Source organism: Gouania willdenowi, chromosome 6 (genome assembly GCF_900634775.1).
Source record: "Gouania willdenowi chromosome 6, fGouWil2.1, whole genome shotgun sequence".
In the NCBI taxonomy this organism is placed as follows: Eukaryota; Metazoa; Chordata; class Actinopteri; order Blenniiformes; family Gobiesocidae; genus Gouania; species Gouania willdenowi.
Window position 1 is genome coordinate 11052470 of NC_041049.1, and position 13461 is coordinate 11065930.

Genomic DNA, 13461 nt, shown 5'->3' on the forward strand with positions numbered 1-13461 from the left:
ACCTCCCCTGATATGACTTTGTTGCGAATTAACAGTGATTTCTGTCTGTATGTTAAGTTTTTACGTTAAAACAAAAAGCACTATATACTGTAGATCAAAGCCATTGGTATTTCTATAATTATGTATAGCAGTGTCCCCATAATACTGTTTCACTTTTGATACAATATCGATCTGATCTGATATCGACACGGATCATACATACTTTTATTAGTTATTTTGTAGTGTGGAATGTTAGAAAAGGCTTGATCAAAAGGGTTGCATCCATTTTAACCCTAAACATATGCATATACAATTGAATAAAATAAATAACAAGAAAATAACTTCAATACAAAATATCAAAAAATTTAGATTCAGGCCAATACAATCCGATATTTTGTATTTATTTATTAATTGCTGACATCATATCAATATCTAATATTAATATGGGGTCCAGACATCCTAACTATTTAAACTTAGTGCCCAGTCTCTTAAAAAAGGTTTAAAGTTCAATGACTAACCAAAGTCAGAGATGGGCTTCAATTAACTTGATAACAAAATGACCAAATATGGACATAGCACTAGGGCTGAACGATTAATTGCATTTGCAATATTATTATTAATATTAATATTAATAATATCATAAAACACAATTTTGTAATTGCAAAGGCTGCAATTTTTTAAAAAACTTTTTCTTGTCCTGTCTTGTTTAAGAAGTGCAATCCACATGTTTACATGTTTCATGAAACGTGAAGTTAGTTAGGTATGTTGAAAAGGTAAAGCCACAGAATTGTTTGCTTTATTGTTGTGATCTGTGCTTTAAAATGTATATTTTATATTTATTTAAAGTTGAAATAAATTTGAAATTGTTTATAATCAAACTGATTGATTTATTGCTTGTGTTCAGTGAAAAATACATGATGAGGCCCTTGAAAAAAATATATTAAATTGCAATATTGAAGAAAAAAATTGCAATTAGATTATTTTCCATAATCGTTCAGCCCTACATTGCAGTGGCATTGTTGATGGAACTAATCACATACATACACACAAAGAAGAGAAAAACATTAGAAACATAAACAAGTTTTTACAGGTATTTTTAGTCATTTTTTTTCTCCTGTATTACCTCCCATTCCTCCCATTTTCTGCTCCTGTATAGTTCTGCTTTTAAAGAGTTGACACCTTGTAAATGGACTTTAAATTTCTTGTACTACAAGTTCAAAAGCCTGACTCCTAAGACCATTTATTTGCGTTTTAATAGACATTATAGAGCTGTTATTCCATGTACTGAAATAGCTTCCATATAATATTCATCCTTATGAACCAAAGTTTAGCGTTAATGCACAGCTGTGTGATTTAATAGACTTGGTTCAATGCAACAGGCTGATTTGGTACCTTTACTGCACTTGGGATCATGTTGACTTCATTAATGACTTCCAAAGCCTTTTAGCACTCATGATGTGGCCTCAGGTCACAAAATCTAATGGGGTTCAGACCACAGTGGGTTGTTGTTGCCAGGTATCACCACTAATGGAGACACAGGTGGCAGTGTGCCCTCAGATGATGCTGTCGCCTCTGTTAAGTCCTTAAGGCCCAACTAAAAGCTGCAACAGCAGTTTATGGTGATCATCTCATCACTGAAGAGAAACAAGGTTTCAAAGACAAAACGTGTGAAAGACTGAGTTAAATGGTTAAAAAAGTTGACACAGAAAGTTATTGGACACCATAGATGCTTGTGAGTAGGAACTGGCTTCAAGCTTGCAAGGATTTTGAGGAAAACTTTGTGACTAGAAGATGTAGACAGAAGGGCAGACAGGTGGAGAAAAAGAAACAGAAAAGGGCAAAAGCAGAGAAGAGAAACGAGGAGCAAACCCTAAGCTGCAAACCCCCTGCATGGCCAGAGTGCCGTAAGGCAGCTCTGTGATAGCAGGGAGACCTGTCACTCACCCTTTGAAGCCATGGGGGAGATCAGGGTTAGGAGAGGAGAGCAAGGAAGCGATGAGTTATGAAGCCTCTAGACAGTTGTCCTTTTTCACGACCAAGCCCATCATCCTCTATAATACCATTCTTGTCCCATCTCCTCCTCTCTCTTTGCTTTTTCTGCTGATCTCTCAGCAGCAGGATAAGGTTAGATTAGTCAGCTCCATGGAAGCTGCAGGCTAACTGCTAGCACACCTTTAATGCCACACCGGTCAGTCACTGAGCCAGGGGAGTCCCTACGGCTCCGACAGAGAGTGTCAGATTCTCTGGTCCCAATCAAAACGGATTCAAAACATTTAAAGAAAAGCTGTCCATTAAACAAGAAAAGTGTTCTTATTTTCTTGAATGTTGGATAATTTGATCCTCATATTTGCACAGATTTGACAAGTTTAACTCACCTGAACAGGAAGGCCAGGTTATTTTCCTGCTCTCAATGCAGTTACAGCCTAACAATGCATTTCCTTGAAAAAGCCTCCTCAATTCCCGTACAGATACCAGAGTGAAGGCATTAGATAAAACCCTGCTGTGTAGCTAATATGGCTAATTACAAACATAAAGCAAAGAACTCAAGCACACAGTGTGTTCAGTTCCATAAGTTGAGTGAGAGTCTGGGTTTTTCAAATATCTGTCAGACTGCTTTCCTTTAGCTTTTTATAGATCTGTTCTCTTCTTCATTCTTTCTTGTTATTGGCGTATTCAACCAACTTGAATAGGTACATATCACCAGCTACGGTACTGGAGTGTGTATACTTTACCAGTGCGTGTAAATTATTTATAGATCTGTTAAAAAGCATCCATCACATCATTGCAAGGCTAGAAATAATGTGTGAGTCTTTGATTGTCTTGAACTTCTCCTGATTGCCAGAGACCTACTGGACATTCATCGTTACTACCGCCACCCATCTGGCATTCCAACGTTTCCTATTATTTACTCCCTCTATAGTCTTACGTTAGTTAAGTTTAGTTTGAGCTACAAACTGAGACACAAAATGTGGAAGTTGAGGGTTTATTCTGGTGTTGATTAGCAGAGAAAGACATACTGTACCTGAGCCGTCTCTCGTTGTAGAAAATGTAATTTATTCTCTGGATTTATTGCGACCATAGAATCATTGATGATACCAAAATTGATGTTTCAATTTTCTTATCCTCTTATACTTTGTGTGTTGTTGCATTGTAGCTATCAAGCCTGTTACTTATTTTTAACATAAGGCCTTACAAGTAAATATCATTGACCACTGTGCATACCTTCATGCTTTAGAACAAGTCTGTCAAACAATTCGTTGAGGGCCACTGTATCGCAGGTTTTGGATGTCTTTCTGCACCAGCACACCTGAATCAAACATGTAATTTTGCAGCTCTGCAAAAAAAACAACTCTTAACATTTTAGTCAAAGTGTTTCAATTTGGTGTTATAATCAAATATTTATATCGGTGGCTTTCTACGTCATGAACTTGTATGACGTTTACTGCCCTAGCCATCTTACCTTTCAAATATTTGTTATTTGTCTCGTTGGGTTTATAAATGTCATTGACCTATTAAGTTTGTATATTTATATAATTGATTGCATTTTAATTTGTTATTGGTTCATTATTTGACACTGGTAATGAAACAGAAGTTTAGTCATATTTCTGTGATGTATTTGTAAATATTTGCTGACAATTGAAGGGAGTAAAATGACGATTTTTGATTGTGACTGAAAAAGACGAATGAACTCTTAAAGCTGACTTTACGGCGCATGCTGGTGGGTCAAGGAGGTTCAGTGCATTATATTTCATAAAATGGGCATCATCGGATAAAGTTTGCATCAATATATTTTGATGGAAATATAACTAAAAATACTTTGACTAGACTACAAAACACAAAAGGAATCATGCCAAATAAGGCAACAGATTTAGATTCATTTTAAACATGTTTGCAATTGTGGCCGTACAGTCGCATCAAATTATATTTTGACACTTTAAACGTAAGAATAAAGTAATGTTTGTTTTTGGGTTGTTTTTTTTTAATTTAAAGTGAGTGCATACTGTACAGTATATACTAAGGTACTACATATGTGGTTTTTCCTTTATTCATTTTAACCTTTTTTTTAGTTTTTTGCAGTTGGACAGAAAATGTAGTCGAGCATCAATGACCTAGGTGCATGTTTGATACTGTTAGTGGGGGTCCCAGCACTAATTTTGAGTTATTATAAGTTTCTCAGCAAGCCGTCTGACTTTTCGTTGACTTTCTTGCTGCTGCCCACTCACCTAATCATGGCTACAGGCCACGGTGATGCTTTAGTCAGCAGCTTCCTTTGGCTTTCCCAAACGCCATGTTGGTCATGGCGTGTTCCATCCTCAATGTGTGTGTGTGTGTGTGTGTGTCAGGCTCAACAGACTGTAGCTCTGTGTGACAAGTTTTCCTTTAGCCACTCAAAAAGCCCATGCCATGTCAGAAGAGGACACGGCTCAAGCAATCATTCACAGTCCTTAGTCAGAGCTGGTAGGCAGTTTAGGAATTGGAATTCCCTTTTTGCATAGTTTTAGGAATCGGAGCGGAATAACATGTTCATATCAACACTGGCTACAAATGTGTTATTGTAAGAGGGCAGTTCTGTCTGACTTTAGTGGTTGGGCATGTGATAGATAAATAACATGGTGGCTTTTACATGTCATTTGGTTAAAGTTTATTTTCCGATGCTTCTGATTATTTGTTGTGTGTTGGTTTTGAATTCATGATCTTAAAAATTGATCTCAGCCACATTTAAAGGTCTTTTTTTTAATTGGAAGATGGTCTGAAGAGGGATTACAACACTAATCCTAACCAAGAATCAGGAAAATGTCTGTTCACTATTGCTTTCTGAACTTGATTGCATTCTGGGTGACACAACACTGTGGCGTTGTGCATGCTATTCCTTGTGCTATGATTCCATTTGCATTTACTCGGGTGCACGGTGCCAATACCAGCAAAGTGAGCAGGGGTAATCCTGTGGTTTTCACACCGGAATGGATTTCCCGTCTGGATCATACCTTCTGTCAGCCTTTAGACCCATGAGGGGGAGTGAGGATACAACGACACTTGAGCTCATAGCTTTTCATTGACTGAACTGAAGACAGAAAAATGCACATTAAAAGTATTTAAGTATGCATAACTGGAGATGGGCGATATTATCGGCCAATATTGTTTAACATCAGTTTCACTTTTTCCACAGATAATAAAAATCTGGTATGTGTTGCTCTGCTTCAAGCTTTGTGTTTTGGAATTTACTTGGTTTATGGTGTTACAGTGCTATATAGTGGTGGAAAAATATATTGTGTTGGTTTCCCAACCAGAGCATTCAATACGGGTCTTTCCCTGTCAAAACCAGAAGTACTGGAACATAGTCATGCATTGCAACAGGGTTAATAAAAAGACGACTTAACCTCCATTCTGTGTACTAGAACAATGTCTATAAGTGTTTTTAGTTGTTAGACAGTGTTTATGATGTGTTTCAGTCATTTTACACAGTTTCTTGATTTAACTTGATCACAGACTAACCGCTAAGCTAACACTAACTAACCAGCATATCTGTTATAGGCAATCAGCTAATCAAACATCTCTGCATATAGCGTTAACCCTTCTTACTGTTAAAGTTTCAGGATATACTGTATATATATATATATATTTTTTTGGATAAAGACAAATGTTTTTGGGTTTGATGTAGTGTTGTTGATTGATCGTAATCCAACTCTTGACATTTTAGTCAAAGTATTTAAATGTATTGTATTTTGTTGTAAAACTATAGGAGTGACTTCAAGGGCTGGGTATCGCCAGGTACCTCATGATACGATATATCGTAATAGTTTTGCCCACGATAATAGGGATGTAACGATTAATCATAAGGCAGTTAAAATTCGATTCATAGGTATCACGGTTGATATTGATACTCTGAAAATTGAATCGCAGTACTTGTTTTAAACAGCAGAGGGCGCTATCAATTTATCCTTCTCTTGTCCAAAAGCGTAGGTGGCGGGCGGAATCGCCTACTACTCTTAAGCATGTTCATAAATGATTCCTTACCCCTTTAGCACCGAAAGAATATCTGTAATATTACGTGAATATGTGTAAAAGTCCCGTTTTTCTATTAGCTCTGTCTGCTAGCATAGCATCTCTTCTTCACTGCTAGAATAGCTGCATGCCAACCGACCACTAGGTTGCCAGCGCCCTCTGCTGGTCCAAACAAATATCTGACAATGACTGTTTTTTTTTCAAGTCCAATTGTTAAGGCACAAAATACATTTTCAGTTGCACTTTTAAAAAGAAAAAGAACTGTTGTGCAGTTTTGCATTGTTTACTATAGAACCAGAATTGAAATTAATACTGTAGGCTTCTTCTTCATTTGTATTATTTCTTTATTTATTTCATTCAGGATTTATTTTTAGGTAAACTGTATTGTTTTGAATAATTTATCAAAGGATTCTTTTGACAATGAAAAATAAAAGAAAATAGTACAGTATTTTCTAGTTTTTCCCCGAAAAAAAAGAAATATTTTTCCGTCATCATTTGTCTACAGTCCCATTTTGTAAAATAAATCGTGAGAGAATCATATCGTGAACCCAGTATCGTGAATACAATCGTATCGGGAGTTGAATGAATCGTTACATCCCTACACGATAACGATATTATTATGATACAGCGATTCTGCGATAACCAATATATCATGGGAAAATTCATCCACAATACATTACGATATCTGTGGCACTGTAAAAATTCATAATTTATTGACTGCACTGATTCCATTTCACAGGAATTACAAAACATTGTCAATCAATTTCACGTAAAGCTGCACAGAGCGCCGCTGCTCTGGATGTGAAACGGACGGAGTTTCACAGGTTAAAGTTAAGCAGGCACTAGTTGGCTCTGTATTTAGGAGTCAGTGATGATTTGCATAGTTTTTTGGCAGTTTAGACGGTGTTTTGGTTGGTTTAGGCGGAGTTTAATGCAGCCAAGATGGGAAGGGGGAGGATGGTGCACCTAAATAGTGCTCCCCGGAATCATTTCCCCATTAAGAAATGTTCCTTCCCTCACGGTGACACATTTCATGCCGGTTCTGTCCATTTGATTCCATCTGCAATTCCGTTAATGTGGATTTTATAGGGCCATATACTTAATGTGTGTAATAAGGAATAAGAAAAAAATTAAAATAAATGAATAAATATCAATATTTGGCGCCAGTGAATCGATATATTGTCGTATCAATATTTTGGCACACCCTTCGTGTGGCTGCCCTCTGTGAGTTGAAACCCGACTATTGCAATTGAATTTTGCCATTGGCTGAGAATGGTGGACAATGTTGGCCCTGCCTCTCCGATAAAAACTATCACCTGTAGACTCTGTAATCTGTGACGAGTAGTTTGGATTGAAAGTATTGTGAATAAAGAAGTATATTGAGTATTTTGTAGCTAGTTTGCTCGCATATCATAGATTGTTCTTTGTAGAGTTTATAGTATAGACTGGACGTTCATTTCCCCCCCTCGTAGCTTTGTCAGCCAAAACATAGGTTTAGTTCCAGCTCTTTACACAGATTGTGTTAGTGAAATTACCTTTCACCACCACTAAGGGGACACAGCTTCTTGTTTAGGAGATCAGGTCCTAAATGGTTCCACTCTGTGTCGTGTTGTGTTGTTGTGTCGACGTCTTCCACAGCTGTGTGCTGTGCATGACCTGGCACATTGCACAGCTACAAAGGCAATGGTGCCTCTAGCTTTCTCTTTTCTCGTCCCTCATTAGCATACGACAAGTGTGTATGTCCCGCTACAACTTGACAGCTAATTTTGTCACCTTACTTCTGTGCGTTTGTGGGCTCATTGCTTTTCTCACCTTCCCTCTACTCTGCATCCAAACCAAGGTTTCTGTCACCGAGTGTCTATTGTCTTGTGCTAATGTGATAGCAGAGATTACTATTGTAATCCTGTTAGCATAGAGCAGCTAATCCACTTCATTACTGCTGAAAAGGAATCAGATAATATCGTCCAGCACAAGTGTTGCTGTCTTAATGTTTCAGGGGCAGTAACCAATTGTTACTTAAAGACTAATAAATGTTATTTCTGATCATAAATGTTAGATTTGTTGTGCTTTTAAAAACACTATAAGAAGGATGGGTAGCAGTTAGTTAAAGGATACTACAACATAATAATTTTCTTAATTTTTACATTTCATTTTGGGGACAAAAAGAGATATTTATTGCTCGATTTCTCAATTCACCATCCAAGAGGAGAAGAAGAAGACTAGTGGTTCAGATAGAACAAATACAAGTCTTAATGCTCAATTTGGATATTTTTGAAAAATCTGTTTTGCGTTCTTGTTCATATTTACTCACATATAAATATAAATGCATCTTCAATCAGTTTGGAGTATGAACGAAATGCGACTCGGGTCCAGAGATACTTCATTTTTACGGAAGTAATTCTGGAGGCATCTTTTTTTTTTACAGCAAAAGGCGCTATCTATTTAGAATTTGAAATTCAGGACGCACCACCGTGTTTTAAATCAGAAGTGTGGAAGCATTTTGCTTCCCCAAAACAAAATGAAAGAAGTGAAAAAAAGAACATGTGAAATCCAAGGTAAGAGCGGCACAGAGAGGAAAGGGAGAAACGAGAGAGAGAATGAAAGCCATAGTTTGTTTATTTATATTATTTCTTTGATATGAGATTTGTTTTAAAGTCCAATTGTTAAGGCACAAAATACATTTTCAGTTGCAAAAGAAAAGGAACTATTTTGCAGTTTTGCATAGTTTACTGTAGAGCCAGAATTTAAATGAATAGACATTCAGGTGCATTGTTTTGCATAGTTTATCAAGGGATTTTGTTCACAATGAAAGGTAAAAGAAAATAGTAGAGGATTTTTATTTTTGAAGAAAAAAAAAAGGAATATTTTTCAGTCATCATTTGTCTACAGTCTCATTTTGTAAAATAAATCGTGAGAGAATCGTATCATGAACCCAGTATCGTGAATTGAATCGTATCGGGGGTTGAGTAAATGGGCAAAAATAATCAGAATTGACCGGCAGTGTGAACATATACTTTGACTATTAGTGTAAAGAAGGAGGACACAGAAGGCTTTTGCACCGTAGGGGTATTGGAGGAAAATAATCTGCTGTTGCAACTCCTAAAGAGAGAATGCTGAAAGAAACCTGAATTTGATTCAGGTGCCTTCACGTATAAATCCCAGATTTGAGAAATGCTGGATTATAAATAATACTTTTGTGCAAATGAATGTATCCAAAAAGGTGTTGTGGTCTCTGATTTAGATCAGTCTTTGTCTCCCTTGTGTGCAGCCCTCTGGTCACTGTGAATAAAGCAGACGGCACCGCATGCTTGTGGACATGCTGCACGCTCCCTGGTGACTCATTTGTTTAGTTGGTGGTCAGATTGAGAGATAATATACAGGAGCTTCCCCTCAGAGCCTGTCTTTTCCCTGGTGACTGTGGCCCTGTCCCAACACAATAAAACCCCATATTCATTCAACACTCCACTTCCAGTCTTTAACTCCACCGAGCAATTGACTCCACGCTCTGTCATATGCAGTGGGGGTAAGAAGATACACTCATCTTTCCATGCACGCACATACACAAACAAGCTATAATTGACCCGGGTAAGCAGATTAGATAACCCCACCTGGTGAATCTGGCCCTGGCCCGTGTGCAAACCTTCTTTTTTCTTCTCCACGTCTCTTCTTTCTCCATCTCCCGGTTGCCTTCTGTTCTGTACTCTGCATCTGACCCCGCTACGAATAAATGATTCCCCAGTGGAAGCCTGTGAGACTTTGATACAAAACAAAACCAGAGGTTCTTTCAGATCAAGGTTACAGCATCAGCCAAGCAGGAGGCAGAGCTGGGGGGGGAAGAAATAATGCCAGAGAAACAAACAACAGGGGTGAATTCAGGGTGAAAGAGGTTGCCTCTTTAAAGAAATAGCATGTGGTGAAAGGGGATAGATTTGAAGCAGCGGGGTAAAGTATTACTTAAACTGTACCCAGTCCACTTAGGTTTCTCTCTATGCTGAACAAAAGTTGATTGTGAAAGCAAAGACAAAGACATTCCCCAGAGAACGACTGTATGAAAGCAGCTTGTTTCTCTTAGAAAGCTGGATTAAGCAAACCTAGAACAGGTGGTAGGACTGTGTCGGCTATTGTGTTGGGCCATTTTATTATAAAAACAGATTTATTGTGGATATAAGGGTATATGTTCTTAGACTTTTGGAGCGTAAGTGTGCCGTCAAGAGATTATAGCGATTAATCATTGAGAAATTCATCCGTCTACGCGACCATCTGCTTCCTGTCTAATTATCCCTGTTTGTGCCAGCTACCTGTAACCCTTAACCACCAAGACTCATCACAACTTTAACAACACTCGCCTAAAACTTGTCTCCACGCCCACACAGACCTGCTCGTGTGCGTGTGTGCGCTTGCTAATTGTGCGTTTGCGAGGGTATGAAAACGTGCGTTCTGTTCAGCGATGGAAGTTGTGTAAAAGCAGGTTTTGCGTTGGAATCAGCTTTGTTTTTGGTGTGTAAATTAGCACTGGACTTTGGTAAGGAACATCTGGGACATCTCCTGAGTGGGAAATGATGGAACCAGATGTTCGAGCATAACTTAAACCACTTCCATCACACCTCCAAAGTGTATGCACGGACAATTTCAGGCACATTCTGCTGAGTAAACTACCTAGGGGTCTGTAGAGCACACCTTTTCTTACCCAGATGCCTTATTACCATAATGACTTTTGAATGGCTTTAACTGCAGTGGAGGAAAACGCATACCTCAGGTGCTGCACTAGGAGTTGTGAGATGTATTGAAAGCTCTTCAAACAATATGCGCTGGGCAGTTCTGCGAGTAATAGCTTCCCAAAGCAACCTTTTAATGGTTATTCTGTTCCCATTTACATGTTTTGTTGTTGTAGATGAAATGTTTTTCTTTGTTCAAATGCCAAGTCCTTCCTGCTGGAAGATAAAATAACTCTGGTAACACATTTATACATAAAGGCTGACATTACGCTGTCATCATTGTAACTTGACACCTGTCATTAGCATGAATAAGGTGTCATGAAGGCGGTCATTAAGTGTCGTTCGTTACCCTAACCTTAACCCTAACCTTAACCCTAACCTTAACCCTAACCTTAAACCTAACCCTAACCCCACTAGGTCCTTCCATCCCTCCATGTAACCCCAAAAATGCCAACATAGCACTAAAGTTGTCATAATTTAGCGAAAGGTGTCATGATTTAATAAATGACATTTAATGACACCGTATTCATACTAATGACAGATAATGACAAGGTAATGTCAGCCTTATGTATAAAACTTGTTGTTTTTATGCTGTAAAGTGTCTTTGAATGTCTCGAAAAGCACTTTTAAATAGAATTTAGTATTATTGTTATTATTAATATTATTAAAACTTCAAGTAAAGTGTTTTAACAACTCTTTTCAATATGTAATGGTTATGTTTCATGTGTTATTGGGAACTTCTTGATGCTGCAGACAGTTATGAATGAAAAAAGGAGTTGTTCTGCACAACAAAGTAACATTAAAGCTGCTACCCCCGATTATTTTTTTATTACATAAAATCATAATGTATGCATCATTGATCAGTGAATTGAACATCATTTACTCCAAAAAGAAAAGATAAAGGTCAAAATGGCTTCTTGAACAGTACATTATTTGACATTTCCGTGCATTGCATTGTGGGCTATGGAGTCGTTCTTACTTCATTCTGATATCACAGGGAATAAAAAATCTGTTGCTGTTGTAAAATGAATTAAATTGTAATTGAGTTTAGATAATTTACTTTGTAACAGTAATTGCTATAACAATTCTATAAAAATGTTCAATTAAAATATCATGCAAAACTAGGGTATATACAGGCTATGTACAGTTCAACATATATGTAGTTAACACTTATTAGAATATATTTTATATCAAGCTTTCCCACATTTTACCATTAAAAAAAAATAAAATAAAAGGAAATTGAGTTATTTACTGACAAAAAAGGCTCAAATGCCGACACAAAAAATATCAAAACCATTGGTTTTGATATGATTAGGAAGCTTAACAAGGTAACCAATAGATAAGATGATTGTTTTTAGTGTATTTTACAGCTGATTTAGGTTATCATAAGAGATGCTAACAGAAAGCTAACACAAGAGGAAGGTTAACTTTTATTCAGTTATTTATTTCAGGCTCAGTAATTGTAATTTAATAGTAATTGGGAAAAAACCTGGTCACTGTAGTCGTAATTGAACATGGGTGATTGAAAACATAATTGTAACTGACAAATGTAATTGACCAGTGCAGGTTCAGGGCATAGTTAAAGGTCCCATGTCATGCTATTTTTCACCCACCTCCATTTGTTCTAAAAACCCCGAAAACATAGTATTTGAGGTTTATTTTCCCAAACTCGTCTGTTTTCCAGAGTTTTAGCCTCTGAAAAGTCTCTTTCTGAGCAACTCTACACAAACAGGCTGATTTGCAGCCTACTCATGAATATTCATGAGTGGGCGTGTCTATAGACGGGACACTGACTTCCTCCTCCCCGCACGGTGACGTAGGACCAGAGGACGGCCCGCCCTCCTCCCACCCACTCAGTAGCCGAGCTCACGCTGCTTTATAAACACGAGACAGAGTGTGGGGGCGGGGCGTTCACCGGTACATACATAGACTGTAGAAAATACATACATAGCACTGTGTGAAGGACGCTGAAATGCTCACCTTTGTGGGCGTGTCTGTTTACATGTCAATCACGGCAGAGTGCTTCCTGGAGGCGCGGCTTCTCCAGCTCAGTGCTGCGTCAAATTCATCATCAAAGTGGGAACGCGTCATCAAATTGGAGTGAAGTGTTAAAAAGACTTTGGGCATGTGTATGAAGCCCAAATAGCACTTTAATCATGTTTAAAGCACAGAAAAGTTCATTTATCTTACCATGGGCTCTTTGAAAAACATTTTTTACCTTTTTCCTTTCATTTTGGAGTAAATTATGTTTGATTTATTGATTAATGAGCCAAACTCTATGATTTCATCTAATGAAAAAATACATATAGCAGCGTTTCGTTTAGTGGAAAATTAAAGAAAGCTTGTTTTTAATCTTGTAAACTGATGAGAAATGAATTGCTGATAATTAAATGGATTTGTGCTTCTTTCTGTTTTCCAGATCCGGGTCAATGGTTCCTCGCGTGCTCTCCAGTACGAGACTGTGCAGGCTGTACAGAGTGGACCCATCCTCAGAGACATGGCCTTCTCCTCCGACCAGCACTACCTCTACGTCATGTCCGAGACCCAGGTCAGACACAGACACTAACCCATTCAGCCAAGCTCCATCCGCTACCACCAGATCAAAAACCCACCGACATTTACCATTTCTTACATCAGCGTGTAGGATAACCTTTAGAGAGGGACGGTGGGAGAGGAGAGAACAGGAAAGATGGATGAATGCTGTGCTTACGTCTTTTTATAGAGGCAGACTACGAGTGGTGAGATGGAGCGAATCATTTTGTTG

General features: G+C 37.9%; 1 protein-coding gene across 2 annotated transcripts in view; it reads left to right on the plus strand.

Annotated features, from left to right (window-relative positions):
* The window catches only part of plxna4 (plexin A4), a 336809-nt gene that overhangs the window by 173826 nt on the left and 149522 nt on the right, over positions 1-13461 (plus strand). For both annotated transcript variants that reach the window (XM_028449042.1, XM_028449043.1), the window contains exon 4: positions 13117-13245. In XM_028449042.1, coding sequence (XP_028304843.1) covers positions 13117-13245 — 129 coding nt within the window. The remainder of the gene's footprint in view (positions 1-13116; positions 13246-13461) is intronic.